The 20,358-nt window shown below is 44.2% G+C and overlaps 1 protein-coding gene across 1 annotated transcript in view; it reads right to left on the bottom strand.

Moving 5' to 3' along the window:
• FAM135B (family with sequence similarity 135 member B) overlaps positions 1-20,358 on the bottom strand; it is a 296,951-nt gene that overhangs the window by 36,287 nt on the left and 240,306 nt on the right. The window contains exons 8-9 of the mRNA XM_014611456.3: positions 4,718-4,871; positions 2,109-2,158 (exon numbers count right to left, since the gene is read on the bottom strand). Of these exons, the coding sequence (XP_014466942.2) occupies positions 2,109-2,158; positions 4,718-4,871 (204 nt within the window). The remainder of the gene's footprint in view (positions 1-2,108; positions 2,159-4,717; positions 4,872-20,358) is intronic.

The raw sequence follows: 20,358 nt of genomic DNA, 5'->3' as shown, positions 1-20,358 counted from the left end.
GATGATGTCCCTTCAGTATAACAAAGTGGGGCATAGACAAGGAGAGTTCAGTAGTTGGCAGGCATTAGACCAAGACTCAAAAAGTGCCTGCAACTCTTGGTCCTCAGGTATCCAGACCTCCTCAGATTTGCTCCATGAGCAGGGCTGAAAAGGATCACAAGCTTCTAATTGCTCCAGGTGCATCTGATCACCATAGTTTCCATGCCTGCCGGGACTTTCAAAAGGAGCCCAAAAGAGCCCACGCCACACATTCAAAGATAATGAGCCAGGGCACCGACATTTCAGAGGCTGTTTTAAAAATCAGCTATTAAAAGATATAAATCAATGCCGGTGCTCTTTCTGTTCACCTTCTAGTTTCCAAATACCATTTTAAAAGCTTTTCTTTTTAAATGGAAGGATAAAAAAAAAAAAAAAAATCTTACTTTCCTTTTTTAAAGAAAACCTAAGGGTTGAAATCCCATCTGCAATTCTGTCATCATAGAACTCATAGATTTCATAGATGTTAGGGCTAGAAGGGACCTTGCAAGATCATCGGGTCCAGCCCCCTGCCCCAGGGGCGGGAAGTCAGCTGGGGTCAAATGATCCAGATTATGGCCTCCCAGGGCCACAACAACCAGCCTCCTGAGCTTGTGAAAGTTGGCTTTCCTAAAATCGAGGGGTTGAAGTTGGGGCTCTGCAGAAAGGCACCAAATGCCATGACAGCCAGTCATGCTATGGGGATAGGAGGTATAATCACCACAAACTCCTGCATTTGTGGGTTTTATCCCTTTCTAAGTAAAGATTATAAATCAAGGGTTTTGTCAGTCCTGAAGCAACTGTTTTCTTACCTGCTACTAGCAGCCCCAAATGCTGGTGTATGGTTATTATATGGTACTCACAGTGCTACCACGAGAAGAGGTCCAACTGGCCACCCTTCCCTTTAAAATTAAACAGGACCTGGGTACTTTGCTTGCTTAGGTTCCTTTGTCGATTCATTGCCCCTAACCTTTAAGGCTTCTGTTATAAAATGTTGACTGAATGAATCGTTATCATCTCATGATTACGATCTTGAACGCTTGTATAGCATCTGCCAAACCCCAGCGAGGTAATCCTTCACAACACCCCCGAGAGGTACATAACTTCCCATGTTTTACAGAGATGTTCAATGTTTCGTAACCCATGTGCTATCTTTAATACTCATGGAATTTAAAGCCAGAGGCCATTCAGTCTTTTTGTCTGACCACCTATATATCTAAATTTCATCCCCACGTTGAGCTCGTCAACCTCGTGTTTGCCATAACTTCCAAGAAAGTCACTAATCCTGGTCTGAAATCAAGAGGTGGACAACCCTTTACTTTTCTTGGCCATTTGTTCCAGTGTTGATCAGCCTCACTGTAAACAACAGTTGTGTCTTTTATTTAATATTAATTTAACCTTAGCCTCCAGTCATTGTTTTGTTTTGTTTTTTATTACTTTTTTTTCCTTTTTAAATAAAGAGACTTTTCGTACCCAATGTGTTCTGCCTATGAAAATATTTCTACCCTGCCATGGCATCCTATCCATGGAAAGCAAAACAGATTGAGCTCTTTCAGTTCCTCACTGTAATGTATTTTCTCTGGTGTCTGAAACCATTTTTTACACCCTATCTGATTTGTCACCCTCCCTCTCAAAATGTGGACACCAGGACTTGAGAAGGCCATGTTCAGAAATAAAATGGCCTCCCTACTTTTACTCATTCTCCCTGTTTGTACACTCATTTAGCTCAAGTCACCCGCATTTGAACATTTAGCCTCATATAATCAGTCCCACACCAGGCATTCAATAAGCAGCGGAGCCGTCATTATGACTGCCAAGTGGTAGCCTCCAACCTCAGTCTCAGTCCACTGGACCAAGGTATCCTCTGGGACTGGATTTAGTAAAAGAAACATCCGCCTTCGTTAAAGCACCCTGGCCAGCCATGAAGTGGCAATGACGGAGGCTTTTTGTGAATTTACCTTCATATGGGTGAAAATAAGTGCAAGAAACATTCATTTAACTTATTGCCGACACTGAATTTGCTTCCCTTCAACTGAGTTGTCTCAGAGCCTTTAGAAGCTGAGAGCGTGAATTGATTCCATTAAAGAAAATACCTGCAGCTCTGTACAAAGTTGAGATAACGTATCTTCCACAGACAGCTCCTCTAGGGGGGAAATAAAAAAAAAAAGAAAAGAAAAGAAAAGAAAGAAATCAAGCTGGAGAAGAGTTGGCATCACACATTAACTCATAACTGTCAATCAAAATGAGCATCTGTTCACTCAACAGTCCACATTTCATGGGCAAGAGTCTCTTTACACCTGAACACAGAGTCTCCCTTCCAACAGATGCTTTTCCTAACAGCCGAGTCCTGCTCGTCTCACTCAGTTATCCCCGCTGGAGTTCAATGCGACTCTTCGCAAAGCAAAGGGGGCATGCTTTGGTCCTCCCTACACAGAACTGCTAGTGGCAGCAGCTCATTATATAAAAGGAGCATCAGCACTACAACATGTCCTACTCCTCTTCCAGCCCACAACTCTGTGAACACCACCGCTGCAGCACGTTCAACTTCCAGAGGGTTTAACCGTGGTTGGGAGCGCCCTGAACTGCACAGGCAGTGTCCAATACTTTCCGGGATTATGGTCTTGGCTCACTTCATAATAGAAAGAGAGCACAGTGCCCTGACAAAACCCTGCCAGAGAAGCAAGTGCTTCTACCAATCATCATTCCTTGCATCTGGTCCTTGGTATCTGAATGATGAGTCAGGACAGGCTTGTAGCTCTTCCTGAAACACTAGGTTTGCTGGCTTGAGCTTGATGGTTGATCTAGCAATCAGATCCATCTTAGGTTTGCAGACCATTTAGGCAATGCAAATGCTGTGCACAGTTTCAGGAGTGTTAGTTGTAGTTGTGTTGGTCTAAGGACATAGGCAGACAAGGTTCTTTGGGTAAATGCGATATCCTTTATTAGGTAAACCATGTGATAACTCCAAGTAACCTCTCTGCTTTTTACCAGCTTCATTCTAGCACCAGATCAACATTCCCCTCTTTCTCCCTTTCACCTACCTGTCTTGCACTGATTGTTTCCCACCCTCTGATCTTCACTGCCACACATTTGCATTTTCACAGACCTGCATTTTGCAGATTGGCTTCTATTCCACCCAGGAGAGCACACAAACACCAGCAGACTCTCCCTATGCCTGAAGTAGGGTGTTTGTGCTCCAAAGCTTGCAAAGGACAATTTTCCCAACTAGTTGGTCTAATAAAAGACGTCACATTTACCCAAAGAACCTTGTGTGCACAGTTTCATACACAAGTAGTGAAATAACAATATTTGCAGTTGGCAAAGCTGCATGTGGAACATCAAATCTGTGTGCAAACCAAGCATATATTTATCCACTGTAAATTGCCTTAAAATGTATATAGAAATGTATGTGTATTTGGGGCCATTTTCTATTTGCAAGCCATGAAGAACACAAGAAGCTATGGCCTTTGCTCTTCTCAGTCTCTAGAGTGACCAACACACATGCGTTATCCAAACCTGTGACCAGCTGCTAGGGCATATGCAGCCTACCTTCTGCTGTGCACTTCATTACAACTGACAGGCTGAAAGGCCTGACTTGAAAGTCTCAGGTCTGTTTTTAAGGCTGTTTTCTCAGGGCTGAATCAGAACAAACAAGTTTTTCAATTGGAGACAGGTGGTTCAGGGAAGAGACCAGGCATCCCGTAACCGTGAATGCAGAGAGACATGGACGCGGGAACCACCCAAGCATGGGAAGTGCAGCACGATGCATTGCATTTGACAGCCCTGATAGTACCTACACGGTCAAAAAGGAAGACATTTCCTATTTATAAAACCACCGATGCACAGAGTAAGATATGTTTCATCTCCAGGATGGTAAATATAGCAATCAGATCATAGTTTTAAATAAAAATAAAAGCATCATCCATATTTCTTGAATCTAAGAAAAAAATGGAGAGGGAAAAAAAACAAAACAAAACAAAAAAACCCAGCCGATGGATTGGGGATTGCTTGGTTTATAGGGAATTTTTTCAAGCCACAGCAAACATGAGCAGAAATTAAGCAGTGATATCCTGCAACCCTCCCCTCTCCTCCCCTAAAGGTATGGCCTCAAAATTATTAGTAGGAATGTAAAAGGTCTATACAGCCCTATTGGTTTATGCAGAGTATGATCATCTATTAAGCAAATAAACACAGGCGAATAGCAGAATGCATTGCAACAATCATGCTATTAAATAATTTCTGATTTGCTTTGGAATGTATTTTTTTTAAACATGCAAAATCAGAACATGGTTTAAAAAATTTTCCCCAAAATCCTGATTTTTGTTTCCCAAATCAAAAGACGGTTGCTTATGGAGTGGTTAATTCCAGAAGTTTTCCCATGCTAAAAGCTTAGGTCTTTAAAATGGAACTTCCTGCAGATATCATCCAAAGACCAAACACGCTTTTTTGTGGTTCTTCAGATCTTTTCATCCCTAAACACCCAGGGCCAGATCTCCAGTTGGTGTAGAGATCTTACAAGAGAGCTGATTTATAACAGACAAATATGTAGGTAATCATTCATGATTACCCTGACAAACGCCAAAAATAAAACCAGGCCCTTCCCTTGCTAAAATCCTAAGGAAACAAGGCTTTCTTATGTCAGGGTGTATTAAAAAAAACCCACACAATCAACACAAAATGACTGAAAAGTCTGTTCACTTACCTAACTTCAGCTGCGGTAAATCTGGAATCTCCTTCATTAGGACTGTGTAGTAAATCTGAAGTCCTCTGTAAGCATTCAAGAGCAGCAGACACAAGTCTTTATGCCATTTGTATGCATGCTGCATGCAGTTTTCAGAAGGAACATAAAAGCTACCCTGGAGAAGAAAAATGGTAAGAGCAACTAAGATGCGGATTGACATTTATGCTTCTTTCGTGCCGTTTTCGAAATCCAAGTGTGGACAGTTCATGTGCTTTTCCTTTCAAACCAATGGGCATGCTACCAGAGGAGAGATTTAAACCTCCCCAATCCCACTTACAAGACATTTCCTTTTCCACCTTTAATTCTTGATTTCCCTTCACCTTCAGTTTCCAAAGCACAGGGCACCCTGATAGGAGAATATCCACAGTATAACAGCTCTTTATTCTTTTCAGAAGCCTTAATTCTTTCTAGATTTCAAATTCAGGAAGTCAGGGGATTGGATCTGCTATGTGTGGGAAGCATTTGGGCAGATAAAAAGATGTTTAACAAAAAAGCATCCAAAAATAGTCACAATAAAGAAATAGTATTTTACATTTACCACTCAAGCTGTTGCTTGCATTATTGCTACAAAGTCAAAGGGACCATCAATTTAAAAACCACAGATCATTTGGGAGAAATGTCTGCCTGCAATTATTACGCTTGATGCCTAAAAATAACTGGGAAGAAGGAAAACATGTTTTGCTATTCTCTCAATGTATTTACTTGGCGCGTTTAGCGAAGCTTCAATTCCAACATTTTTTTCCCCCTTGGGTAATGAATTAAACTCGCATCCTGGAGTTAGTTTTTAGTATGAGGCTCGAAAACACCTCCCCTTGTCATTTATGTTCCTTTTATCCAGCAACAAGTGGGAGAGAAATACTTTAAAACAGGGAACCACAACGGTGAGACTGGAGTATCTGTCAGTGGGGCTCAGAGGCAAGTGTCTGTTATCTAATGACATTTCAAATTGATGGTCTGCCATTAAGCTAGAGAAGAAACAGGCTCATATTTAAGGCCTTGTACCCAAATAATTCTGAAACACAAAGAGAAGTCAGATGCTGATAGATCAGGAGTGGGCAAAATACAGCCCCTAAGCCAGATCTGGCCCACCAAGGGATTTCATGCAGCTCACCAGGTCTCTTGGCCTTGCCTGAGCAACAGTTTAGGCAGAGGAGGGTGCAGCCAGTCCCACTGCCCCAGGCATGCAGTGGGGCTGGGGTGGCGCAGTGACCACACTCCACTGCCCAGGCACCCCAGCTTGTCTGCCCTCACCCACCACCAGGTGCATTGGACAGAGCAGGTGGGTGGGATTTCTATTGAGACTGGTCTGGGACTCCTACGGACAGGGCGTGTTCAGCCAGGTATACAAGATGGGGTTGCACCTGGGAGCATCATCTGCAAGTGAGACAGGTGAGCAGGGAGCAGGATGAGTAGATGGGGCCAAGACTGGGATCACAGGATGGTGACAGCATGGGGCCAGGGTCTGGGGCAGAGCCACAAGTCCTCTCCCCGCATGACAGATTGTGACCGACCCAACCCGGGAGGGCAGCCCCAATACAGCACTGTTGCAGAGTGGTGCAGCCCCAATGGATTGATACCCGGATCGGGTCACCCCATGTTTCCAAAACTCCCTAAGTAGCCCTCCAGACCAAATAATTGCCCATCCCTGTGATAGACACATTGCCAACAGCCTTGCTCCTACCACAGGATTAGACTTGCAAATTCCTACCACACCTGGGTAGAATAAGTCAAATAGACCAGTGGGTGCCTCTTTCAGCTGGCAAAAAAATTGCCCAGTCCAGCTCCATTAGCGCCTGCCAGACACTTGCACTACACACTTGCAGCATTCCCTGTGGACTCAAAGACCCTACTTTGGGTTTCCAATCCCTACTCAGCAGTGTCTGGGAAATCACCTACTAATTTCAGTAGGTGCCCCCTCGTTCCAGTATTCTGGGACTTAGTGAACAGTGGTTCCCTTTTCATTTGGTCCACACCCTTCCTGATTTTATAGACTTCTAGCATATGCCCCCTCAGCTCTCTTTCCAATCTGAAGAGCCCTAGCCTTTTTAGTCTCCCCTGGTATGGCAACTGTTCCATGTCTCTGATCATTTTGATAGCACTTCTGTGCATCTTTCCTAATCCTCCTACATCCTTTTTGAAATGTGGGGACCAGAGTCGCATGCACTATTCAACATGTGGGCACACACGTCATTGGTTTGCATAATGACATGATGATGTTCTCTGTTTTGTTTTCAATTTGGTTCTTAATGATGACTAACATGTTATTGGTTTTTTTGGTCACCAATGCATACTGAGCTGTTTTTTTTTAGAGAATTATCTACAATGACTTCAAAGTCTTTCCCCCCCCCCCCCCCCCCCCGAGTCATAACAGCTAGATCAGCATTGCGTATGTATAGCTGAGGTTATTTTTTCTCAGGTGCATTACCTTGCACTTGTCAACAGGCATGTTCATCTGCCTTTTTATTTTTGCCCATTCACTTAGCTGGGTGAGATGTTTCTGCAGCTTCCCTCCACCAGCTTGTGACTTGGCTAGTCTGTTGTCTCTTCAAGGTGGTCCAACTCCTCATGCCTGTCTGTTAGGACAGGTTGAACTGGCATGGGAATTTCCCCAGTGTCTTCTGCGCAAACACTGATGCAAAGAACTGGTTTATCTTCTCTGCTGTGGCCGTATCATCCCTGAGTGCACCTGGTCTAATAAAATATATCATCTGTACTATGAGTCTTGATTGCCTTTTCCTCTGTACCAACACAACTACAACCTGGATACCTGACACATGGAAGATACCAAATTTTAGCCAATTTTTTTTTTAATGAAATATTCATATTTTCCCAGGCAGGAAGCAACTGTGACCACCTGAAACCTGAGCTCCTGCTCCTGCCTTTGTTTCAAGGTCATTTGCATCATCACAGATCCTCACAGGAGGTGAGAGCCTCCATACCAGCTATGAACTGCCTGCCCAGAGGAGTTTTCCATCTATTGACTACCCTGTGAAATCCTATGAAATATGAACTTTCATTTCTACCCAGGAAAACTTTTACAATCTTTTCTCCAATGCCTGATGAAGGGTGTTTGTGCCCGAAAGCTTGCAATTAAGATTTTTTTTTTTTTTTTTTTTTGCAAAAATCTTGTTGGTCTAATAAAAGATATCATCTCTACTATGATTCCCAATTGCCGTTTCCTCTAAACCAATACGGCTACAACCTGGATACCTGTTACACCTTGCCATCTAATGGTTCCACCAATTCTCTAGCTGTTTTCTGATGTATTTTTAAAAGTTTTTTTTAAAAGTGACCCAAGATCAATGTTCTTGTTTTCCTCATTTGCCATCCATTGTTGGAAAGGTGCCTTTCTGCTTTGAGTGGCCTCCTTAACTCTGCTATTAAACTATTCAGGGGTTGTACTATATTGCTTGGTACCCTTTTTGATTAGGAGCATGCTCTTTTCCTGAACCTCTGATGTAGTATTTTTAAACAGCTTCCAAAATGCCGGTAGGGTTTTTATACGTTTTCCTGCTCCTGTAAACTTCTTTCAATCTAATGTCCTCTTGTGTAATTTCCCTTCCTAAAGTTGTATATTGGCACAGTGGACTTTTTTGGCTTGCTCCCTCCTACTAGGATTTTGAATGTGATTATTTTATGGTCCCTATTACAGATTGGCTCACCTATGGGTACCTCTTGAACCAGGTCCTCTGTGTTACTCAAGATTAAGTCTAGAATTGAGTCTCTTCTTGTTGGTAGCAAGACGAGTTGTTCTAGAAAGTAGCCATTTATCACATCCAGAAATTTTATTTCCACTTTTCTCCCTGCAGAGGTGTTTAGCCAGTCTGCGAGGATAGTTGAAGTCTCCCATTACTATTGCTTGTCCCATTTTAGCAGCTTCTCTGATCTCCCTGAGTATTTAATAATCACCTTCACAATCAGGTGGTTTGTAGCACAGTCCTATATTCTATAATATATTCTTTTTATTCAAGTATGACATTTCTACTCACAGGGATCCTATGGTAGCTTTCTTATCAGATAGTAACAGCATAAAATATTATCTATACTATCCCTAACACAGTGCTGCTATTCCACCTGCATATTCTCCTCCACCATTCCCATACCGTTTGTAACCTGTTAGAACAGCATCCTGTTGATTATCATCATTCCACCAAGTCTCTTAGATGCCTGTTATGTTAAAGTCACCATTTAATGCCATGCATTCTGGTTCACTCTTCTTATTTTTTAGGGTTCTGACCTTTGTACAGAGGCACTTATAAATTGTGTCCTTCCTCAACTGCCTTTTACTGCTCATACTATTTGTTTGAAACTCTAGATGTTCTGACTTATGCTCACTGTTATCTACAGTTATACTCAACTCCTCTGCAAGCCTCTTCAAGGTGGTAAGGAATTTGAAAGACATCCCCCCTTGGGGTTGCATCAACCCAACTTGCATGCTCTTGTGCATACATTGGCTTTCCCCCACTTTTCAGTTTAAAGATTGCTCTACAAACTTTTTAATTGTTAGTAGCAGCAGTCTGGTTCAGGTGGAGCCCACCTTTTCTGTATATGTTCCTCCTATCCCAACAGGTTCCTGAGTTCCTGATAAATCTAAACCTCTCCTCCCTGAACCAGAGTCTCATCTATGAACTAAGACTCTGGACCTCTGCCCATGTCTCTGGCCCTGCGCATATGGCTAGCTCAATCTGTGAACTGAATTGAGTTGGACCAGCTCATGTTGTGAAGTCCATGGGTGACATTGATTTTGGGAAAGACTTAGGCAATAAGAAAGTGGAAGCCTTCTGCATTTTGGCAGGGAATTTGGATTGTACAGCTGCACTGGCTACTCCTTAAAAATGATAATTCAGTGCTTTGAGCAAGACTGCATGGCTTGAGCTTGCTTATGCCCAGGGCTACCAAGAAAAATGCCTTCTGGGACTGTGTGTACTGGAGACAGCATTGGCTGGACTGTTCCCCTTGCACTCCCCCCGGTGAAGCTGTCTCCTATGAGAGTCTAATACACCGCTGCCATCTGTGCCACATAAGATACGGGTGTTTTAGAAACTTCTCTATACAATCTGTTTTGTTTAGTTCTGCAACAAGGCAATGCTGTAACAGGTTTGCTTGCAGCCTCCCTTGACATGGATCACCTTTAAAAAGTAAAAACAATAAGCAGCAGAAAAGTGAAACAGCAGGTGGGATTCACGTATCTGAGAGCTAAAGACAGAGAAACTCGTTTTCAATTAACTTTGTCATAATGGCATTCACATTGGCACAGTTTGCATACCGTGCTGTATTTTAAAAATCCTAATTCAATTTAAATTTCAGATGAATTATTAAAATTCCTCAGTCACAGGTCAGGTAATGAATGTAACTGAACTAAAACCCCGGAGAGAAGACTCTAATTAATCATTTAGAAAACATCCTGGCTGTACGTTATGCAACATATACAGCCAAGACCTCGGAGCGAAATGCCTGAACTGAACACCCTTACATCCACGTGGAAAGCCCAACGTGGCTGTGAGAGTCAAGGATGAGCTCACCCAAAGGGGCATCTGTATGAAAATGACCAATTTGTTCACACATCTTGCAGAAACTTGAGCACCCGGACAGGCCCTGCTGTTCCCATCCTTTCTTAAAGTCTTAATATCTTCCTACCTTCGACTGTTGGGTGCTGCGGTATAATTAAAATGCCCTCCTCAAAGCCCAGAGTCCTTGTCCTGTCCCCAGCAGCTACCAAGAATGACTGGCCACCATCAGGGGCAGCAGGGGAGATCTCATTCTTCTTCCTGAGAAAGTAGAGCAATCGGCTAGTCACCTCAGGTGTACGCCCATGCACGGAGCCTGGGAAACAAGCAGGAAGAATTGGAAGTCCTCATACAGTCAAGGGACTATGATGTGGTTGAAATAACAGAGATGTGGTGGGAGCTCGCATGCCTGGAGCACTGTCATGGGTGGGTCCAAACTGGTCAGGAAGGACAGGCAAGGGAGAAGAGGAGCAGGAGTTGCACTTTATGTAAAAGAGCTGTGATTGCTCTGAGCTCCAGTATGAAGATGGAGACAGGCCTGTTGAGAGTCTCTGGGTAAAGGTCAGAGGGGAGAATAACAAAGGTGATGTTGTGGTCGGCATCTGCTATAGACCACCAGACCAGGAAGATGAAGTAGATGAGGCTTTCTTCAGACAGCTAGCAGAAGTTTCTAGATCATAATCCTTGGTTCTTATGGGGGACTTCAATCACCCAGACATCTGCTGGGAGGGCAATACAGCAGGGCACAGGCAATCCAGAACGTTTTTGGAGAGTGCTGGAGAAAAATTCCTGGTGCAAGTCTTGGAGAGATCAGCTAGGGGCCATGCTCTTCTTGACCTACTGCATATGAATAAGGAAGGATTAGTGGGGAATGTAGACGTGGATGGCAACCTGGGCAGCAGTGAACACAAGATGATCAAGTTCAGGATCCTGATGAAAGGAAGAAAGGAGACCAACAGACTGTAGACCCTGAACATCAGAAAAGCAGACTGACTCACTCAAGGAACTGATGGGCAGGATCCCCTGGGATGCCAGGCTAAGAGGGAAAGGAGTCCAGGACAGCTGGCTGTATTTTAAAGAAACCTTACCGAGGGCACAGGAACAAGCCATCCAGATGTTCAGGAAAAATAGCAAGTGTGGCAAGTGACCAGTTTGCCTTAGCAGAGAACTCTTTGGTGAGCCTGAACACAAAAAGGAAGCTTATAAGAAGTGGAAACTTGGACAAAGAATTAGGGAAGACTACAAGAGCATTGCTTGGACGTACAGGGATGAAACCAGGAAGGCCAAAGTACAAGTGGAGTTGCGGCAAGCAAGGGACGTGAAGGGTAACAACAAGGTTTCTACAAGTATATCAGCAACAAGAGGAAGATCAGGGAAACTGTGGGTCCCTTACTGAATTGGGGAGGCAACCTAGTGACAAAAGATGAGGAAAAGGCTGAAGTACTCAATGTTTTGTTTTTTTTTTACCTTGGTCTTCACAGTCAAGGTCAGCTCCCAGACTACTGCAATGGGCAGCACAGTTTGGGGAGAAGGTAAGCAGCCTTCGATGGTGAAGGAATAGGTTAGAGACAATTTAGAAAAGCTGGACGTATTCAAGTCCATGGGACCAGATAAAATGCATCTAAGGGTACTGAGGGAGTTGGCTGATGTGACTGCAGACCCACTGGGCATTATCTTTGAAAACTCATGGTGATCAGGGAAGGTCCTATACAATTGGAAAAGGACAAATATTGTGCCCACTTTTAAGAATGGGAAGAAGGAGGATCTAAGGAACTACAGATCAATCAGCCTCACCTTAGTCCCTGGAAAAATCATGGAGCAGATCCTCAAGAAATCCATTTCTAAGCACTTAGAGGAGAAGGTGATTAGGAGCAGTCAGCATGGATTTCACCAAGAGCAAGTCATGCCTGACCAACCTGACTGCCTTCTATGGTGAGATGACTGGCTCTGAGGAAGTGGGGAAAGCAGTGGATGTAACAGACCTTGACTTTAGCAAGGCTTTTGATACCATCTCCCAAAGCATTCTTGCAAGGAAGCTGAGGAAGTATGGGTTGGATAAACATGGATAGAAAGCTGGCTGGATTGTCAGGCTCAAAGGGTAGTAATCAATGGCTCAATGTCTAGCTGATGGCCAGTATTAAGTGGAGTGCCCCAGGGGTTGGTGCTAGGACTAGTTTTGTTCAACATCTTCATTAACGACCTGGAAGATGGCATAGAGTGCAGCCTCAGCAAATTCACACATGACACCAAGCTGGGGGGAATAGTAGATAAGCTAGCGGGTAGGGCTAGGATTCAGAGGGACCTAGATAAATTGGAGGATTGGGCCACAAGAAATCTCATGAAGTTCAAGAAGGACAGGTGCAAAGTCCTGCACTTAGGATGGAAGCCGGACTGGCTCCCACCGCTGCGCACCGCTTGTCCGAGGCAGCACAGCAGCACTATTGTGTGCCTCCCCACCCCAGTTGGGCTAGCAATAGGAGGGCAGAGCCCCCACTCCCAGTGCCTTCCACTGCCCATCTGGAGAGCAGCCCAGCCTGCACAGATCTAGGGGCACAAGTCCACTCCCATGCCCTCCTGGACCAGCGAGCCACCAGAACAGCATCTCCTGGACTGGCGGCATGCAGCGGTGTTCAATAGTGGGAACTCCCTTACCTGAGTCCCGCGCCCCCTCCACCCCGGCTGGGCAGCTTGTCCCAGCCTTAATCCCTCCCTCGCTGCAGGAGCATTGATCTGCCCCATGCCCCTTCCCTCCCCCCTCCGCCCGCCACAACAGACGTACCAGATGGAGAAAGCTGTGTCCAGCATTGTTGAGGATTGCCTGAATACATAGTCTATGCTCAAATCTCACTGTTCTCAGTGGTGGCAGATGACAGAACAAGGAACAGTGGTCTCCAGTTGCAGCAAGGGAGGTTTTGGTTGGATATTAGGAAAAGCTCTCTCACTGGGAGGGTGGTGAAGCACTAGGTAATCTAGAGAGGTGGTGCAATCTCCATCCTTGGAAGTTTTCAAGGCCTGGCTTGACAAGGTCTTGGCTGGAATAATCCAAGTTGGGGCTAGTCCTGCTTTGAGCAGGAGGTTGAACTAGATGACCTCCTGAGGTCCTTTACAACCCTAATTTTCTATGAATCATTACATATTAAAGACTGCTACTGAATTCCCCCCATCACTTTTTGCTTTACCTGACTGAATAATCCCAGTCCTTTCAATTGTTCCTCAGGTGCCATGTTTTCTAGACCTCTAATAATTATTATTGCTCTCCAATACACTCTTTCTGACTTTTCCACGGCCTTCTTGGGGTGCAGTAGCTAAAACTGTCTACTAAACTCCAGATGAGGCTTTACCAGTTCTGACTAGTACAGGCGAATCATTTCCCTTGACTTGCACATGACATTCCTGTTACTAGATCATAATATCCTATAACCTTTTTGTTTTTGCAACGTTATACTGTTAACATTCAGCTTGCAGTCTGCTCTAACCCACAGGTTCCTTTCTGCAGCCTAACCAGCCAGTCCCCATTTTTTATTTATGCATTTCTTCCATACCAAGTGTAGGACTTTGCACTTGCTCTTACAGAATTTCATTTAATTTATTTTCAGGGCTTTTTTCCCAGTTTATCAAGGCCACTTGGAATCCTCATCCTGCCCTCCAAGGAGTCTGTTACTCCACCCAGGTTTGCATCCTCTGAAAATGTAATAAATGCACATTCAATCACATCCTCCACATCATCAATGAAGGTACAGAGGGGGTCTCCATTGGTTTGGTTGCACCCAGCTTTTAGACCACACTTCAGGAGTAACAGTTGGGGGCTTAAGTCCCCAAATAAGGTAGGAATCCCCCCATGTTTTGCCACCATCTCCCGTTCCCTCCATGCTCAACAGTATTTTCCTCACCACCCATTTTCTCCCTTCTCCACTCACCACTGCCACTGCCCCCAGAGGGGATGCTCCAGAGCCACTCCTACCCCACTCTGTCTGTACTGAGAGGGGAGTTGCACTCAGCTGCAAAAGCAGATGGGTTTCCCCTTTCCTTTTCAGTCCCCTGGGTGTTCCCTGCCAGTCTGAGAGCAGGCATGGGGATGGGGAACCCCATTTCCATAGCTTACTTGTGAGGATATCACTGCAGACGGCAGGAAAAAGCCTTACTAAAATCAAGGTCTACAACATTCACTGTTCTTCCCATAGCCACAAAGCCCATCACCTTGTCATGGAGGAAATCCAGTTGATCAAACATGATTTGCTCCCAACAGATCCAAGTTGGCTGTTCTTTACCATCTTGTTATACCCTAGAGCAGGGATGGGCAAAATGTGGCCTGCGCGCCGGATGTAGCCCACCAGGCCATTCTATCTGACCCATGGGGCCCCTAAAAAATTTAGAAAATGAATATTTATCTGCCCCTGGCTGCCTGTCATGCAGCCCTCGATGGCTTGCCAAAACTCAGTAAGCAGCCCTCCGCCCAAAATAATTGCCTGCCCCTGCCCTGGATGCTTACAAACTAATATTTTTATCATATACTCCAGTATATTTCTAGGTATAGAAGTTAGACTGAGAAACCTGCAAATAAATGCCTAGTTCCTCCCCCCGACACACCTCCAGATGGGGAATTATGTTAGTCTTTTCCATTCCTCCTGCACTTTACCCAACCTTTACAAATTCCTATAGATAACTGCTAATGCATCTGCCTTTACCCTCACCAAGTTCCTGGAATACTCAGGGAGTTGCTTCCAACCTGCTCATTTGGAAACACTGAGTTAGTTTAAGTAATCGCTGAGTTAGTTTAAGTAATTGGTAACCTGTTATTTTCTGCACTCTAGGTCAAATATCTACTCCCCTATCCTTGCTGCTCATGGTGCTTGTCATCTGATAGTTTGGGTTTTTGTAAAAACTAAACTGAAAAGAGGAGTTAAACATTTCAGCTTTCTCTGCCTCCTCATGTATTAGATCCCCATCTCCATTTAGCTGTGGTGGAGAGCATTCAAGCTCCATCGCAAGCAGCTGGCAGAGAAGAATCCACCATGCTCAGATAACAATATTTTGGGAAACTTCAAGCAATATCCACCTCCATAGGCTACAGAAGTGGCCACTGTCCCTCTGCATGCAGGTAGCTTAAATTTGCAGCCCCCATTTTGTGTGAATTTTCCTCATTGTGCTCATTAAGGCTGCATGGTGTTTTTCAGACTAAGACCCCAAACAGGGAACCAGGTTATGACATCCAATGTAAAATGGCATGTTAGTCTCTGGACAAGGACCTCTTTTCAATTAATGGGTTTGGTACACAGCTTGCTTTAATTCATTTAGTTTGTAGGCACAAGCAGGTCTTACTAGATTTGCTACAAATGCATCCAAAATGACATTTAGTTGTAAGGCTGCAACACAAATGTGCGTCTTGGCTCTTGTTTCTTTGTATTTGTAAACATTTAGGGGAAATCTGTGGCTTGCAAAACTTCAATGGAGTTGCTTTGTGAAGGTGTTCCAATGGCACAATGATAGACCACAGGATGCAACCATTACACCAGAGATAAATATAGCGCTATTATAGTAACAACCCTGAAGGCAAAAATAAAAGGGGAAAGTAGATGGGAAATGAGAAAATAAGTTGATTTAGGAGATGAGATAAAAAAAAACAAACTTCAAAATGTGTTTATTTATGAATCAGTGCTTTTACTTGCTATGGTATGTGGGCGAACTATATTGCTCTTGGAGGGAGAGATGAATTCATCCTCTGCTGAGTTACTTCTGGTGAGTACTTGTTGAGCTCTATGAAATGAGATGCCATTTGTCCATCCAGGAAGAGCACAGACCAACTGCAGATGCTCCCTCAGCCTGGCAAAGGGTATTTGTACCCGCAAGCTTGCAAAGAAGCATTTTTCCAGCTATTGGAGCTGGTTTAATAAAAGATATCAGATTTACCCAAAGAACCTTGCCTGTATTTGTCAATCAAGTTGCCTATAGATAAAGGAAGGTATCACCAAAACCGCACACTGGTGCTAATGAGGAACTTCAAGGGAGATCCAAGGTTAAACAGCTCTGGAGACTAGTCTGTTCGGGGAGTATCTTGTTCTAGAGTTTACAACCATAAAAAACCATTAGATGGCTTAGTCTGATCTCCTGTATAAAACAGGCCTTGTGAGATGTGCATCCCAGGTTAGAAAGGTTGCTGTGGGAGCAAGAAAAGAAGTTTCCTTTTCCTGAGCTGCTCACTGAGGGAAAACAGAGGATTTCCTTTCCCAGGAAGTCAGTCAAGCCACTAAGTATACACAGTATCTGTTTAATAGCCAAGTCACTTAGGCCACATCTTCACTGACTCCCTGCTCACTAGGGGTGTAAGAAGTGGGCCCTGTTTCATTCAGATTCGGCCCAAATCAGTGACAGTGATTCAATTAATTGATTCAGATCACTGCCCATGATATGACTCAGCCAAATGCGAATCTGAAGATTTGATGCTTATTATGACTCAGCCAAATGCGAATCTGAAGATTTGATGCTTATTTGGTGAATCGGCGATTCAGACATAGACACAGCTTTAAAAGTTTAATGTTGTTACCTTGAGATAGCAGGTGCAGCTCATGAACGCTGCGATGCGGGAGCTGATGGAGCGTCCCACAGGAGTGTGCGGGGGGGACCCTTCATGTATTTCCGGTCCACTTCCTGGTCTGCCAGGGCGTGTGCTGGGGGTCTCCCATGCCCCCTGGCTTGGCGATCAGCCCTCTGACTGGCTCCCATGCCCCCTGGCTGGCTCGGCGATCAGCCCAGAAGCCCTCCTTCCAGGCCCAGGAAGTACCAGTCACTGAGCCAGGGGTGTGCAGGGGAGCGGGGCCCAGTGCACTCTTTGGTGGATCTGGAAGTGGACTGGAAGTACTTCTGATCCACTTAGGGGCCTGATGCCAAGCGTGCTGGGGAGCCGCCCGTGCTTCTGTGGACACGTCATGCGACCCAGCATTGCAGCAGTCATGAGTCACCTGCTACCTAGAGGTATGTAGAAAAAAACATTTAAAACTGTGTCTATAGCCAAATCTCCAAATCTTTCCAATCCTCTCCAAATCAATTTGGAGGGTTCCGATTCGATTCGGAGCGCTTAAAGGGTCCTCTGATTCGATTTGGATTTGGAGATTCAGCCATCAAATTGAATCAGGGACTGAAGCTTTGCACAGCCCTGCTGCTCACCTCTGGACCACTGCTGAGGATGCAAGTCCAACCCACTCACACCCACTCCAGAATAGTGAAGCCCAGCAATTAGACAGTATATGGATGAGGAGGAACAGACCACCATGTTCAGGCACCCTGTCTCCAGAGAACCCAAGAGCCACGCTGGGCCACATACTTAGGGCCACACCAAGGAGTTTCTGAGCCATCTCTGATACTTTACCTCCCGACATCAGTGCATCAGAACAAGGCAGTGGTAGTCAAGTTTTTATTTCCACAGCAGCAGTCCTAGGGCTGAGTAGAAGGCAGGATAAAAATAGCTTTAATCTCCCTGTTCTTGGCTTGTGTGTGTGTGTGTGTGTGTGTGTGTGTGTGTGTGTGCGCGCGCGCGCGCGCGCATTTGGGGGGGGGGGGGGGGGCAGTCGAGATATTTTCCTGCTCTTCTCTTTTTATTATAAGATAAGAACATTTCTCAAGTCCTTGGGCTTGGGTTTGCCCATATTCTTCCATCTGGATTTTGATCTTGGCTCATCATTGTGCTTTCTAAGCATGCCACCACCCTGGACAGCCTGAGCATTTGCGCCTTATCTGTAAAAGGGGGGTAAGAGTCTAGTACTCAGAAGTTCATGGAGCTTTAGAATTGATCTATAGGATTTGGTTTCATGAATAGATCCTGATCTTCTTGAAACCAACCAGAAATTCACCAACAACTTGAATCGAGTAGGAATGCCCCTTCCTAGTCTCAAATGTGTAATTATCATGACCTATCACTTTAGGAATTTTAAATACTGAACAGAATGATCAGATACACTGAACATAACCCAGAACCCACAGCCTGCCTTATCATTCAGATTTTTTTTTTCTTAGAACTCACCTTAAATTAATTTCTACAGATGAGAGATCAAATTCAATCTCGCCCATCAATGGAAAAATACTGAATGTTCTGCTGCTTATATTTACCCAGTAGACCACAATAGTAAGCATAGCAGGAAGGACAGAGGGGGAAAAAAACCGCTGTACTAAAGCCTTACTAAATACATCAAAATGAGTGACCCATTAACATGAGTAAATGTTCTGTGTGTTTTTATTTGCAGTAAACAGATTTTGTTGATAATTGATGCATATTACTTTATAAGTGTTTTTTTTTTTTCCCCATTTATAACAAGGGGAAGCAAAATAACTTAAAAAAAAAACAACCAAATGCTATAATTAAATGAGGTCCATGCCGGTCCATTATTCTAATGCAAAGAACAATTTGTAACTATCCACTTCCAACACACCAAATCCTTCTAATACCAAAAAGCACCAATTGGATTTTATGCTTTGCAATATATTGAGCTTTTCTTGTATTTATTTTGTATTAAAGTGATTTAACAAATCCTGCTAACTTGGTACAATGTTCTACAACTGAGCTAAGTGTTGGTAAACTGAACTCGTATCATTTAATTTCATTCAGCAAAGCTTTACACAACTCACAATAACAGTCAAGTGTTTTTAAGATTTAAGCAAGCCCTTTCAAATTTAAACCACAATTTTGGCAGCCATGTTCTAACCTATTTTCATTAAAGAGCCATAAGTAACTGGCAGTACTCATTTTAGGGGAACTTTAGTAAAGGAGCAGCCAGTCACACGTGTACAGAACAGACGAACAAAAAAAAAATCACAGTAGGTGGAGATGGAAGAAACATTTCAGGATAAGGAGCTCATCTATCTGCCACTACAAGATGATTTAGCTTCAAACATGCTGAGCGATAGAGATTATGGGATTCTTACGAGGCCATTTCATAAGCTAAGAGACCCCAGTGCCATTAAGTGGTTCCTAGGAAATTATGCAATCATAGCAGTAAAGAGTGCATATTCTTCTTGAAAAAGAAAGACAAAAAGAGAACGGCAAGTTCTGCACATAGTGCTGCTATCAAAATGCAGTTAGATGTAGAACATTGTCTTGAACATATATAATGACACATGGAAAAGAAGATGTGTGCAGTTTTTTGCCACAAAAACATGCACGGACAAGAACGCCAAAAGTTATATTTAAATCTGAGTCAGTCAGTCTCACTCGTTATAAAAGATCCTGATCTAAATAAGCCTCCTGAAACTGAACTTTAAGCACATTATTATTACGGCTACAATCTGCGGACGTGCCTGGAGTTACCAATGAAGAATACAGTGGGGTGCCTAGCTCCTTCCTTGAAGAGCTTACAATCAAACAGAACGAGTGAGAGAGAACACCAAGGCACAAAGCCACGACTGATTTGCCTACAGTCATGTCAAAGCTCAGAGCCGGAGTTATAATGAAAAGCAAAGTAATGTAAGATGCACTTCTAGCATAAATTGCTGTTGTTGCATTAAAACGGATCATTTTCCTGGAAAATCTAAAAGTAATTTGAGCAGAAACAAAATAATGTTATATGTGTACACACACACACACACACACACACACACACTAGGGCTGTGCAAAACTTCAGTCCCCTATTCGATTCGGTGGAGATCTGGTCCGATTTGGTGGCTGAATCTCCGAATCCCAGTTGAACGAGAGGACCCTTTAATCTCTCCGAATCGAATCGGAACCCAGCACATTGGTTTGGAGAGATTCGGAAAGTTTCAGTGTGTCACGGTGGGGTCCTCGCGGAGGGCCGTGATCTCCTTGAGGTCCCTTGCTCCGTGTCAGGCCGGCCCAAGACACCCTCTAATTCTAGACCAAAACGTCTTGTTGGTCAATGTAATGTTGGGAGACTGCCTTGTGTCTTCCCTGGGCATGGCCACTCGGGACCTCTGTCCCTGCGGTTCTTCCAGACCCCCTGGGGGTCTCCCGATACGGTGGGTGTTCCTCAGACACCCTAGCCTTATGGGCTATGCGTGGCTCCTACCAGCCCCTGATACCACGCCCCAAGCCTCGCAGATGTAATAGACGTTGTCCGGTCTGTACGCCCGCTTCTCGGGCCTCCTCTTTAC

Source organism: Alligator mississippiensis, chromosome 3 (genome assembly GCF_030867095.1).
Source record: "Alligator mississippiensis isolate rAllMis1 chromosome 3, rAllMis1, whole genome shotgun sequence".
In the NCBI taxonomy this organism is placed as follows: domain Eukaryota; kingdom Metazoa; phylum Chordata; order Crocodylia; family Alligatoridae; genus Alligator; species Alligator mississippiensis.
This window is presented reverse-complemented; position numbering and strand designations above follow the sequence as displayed.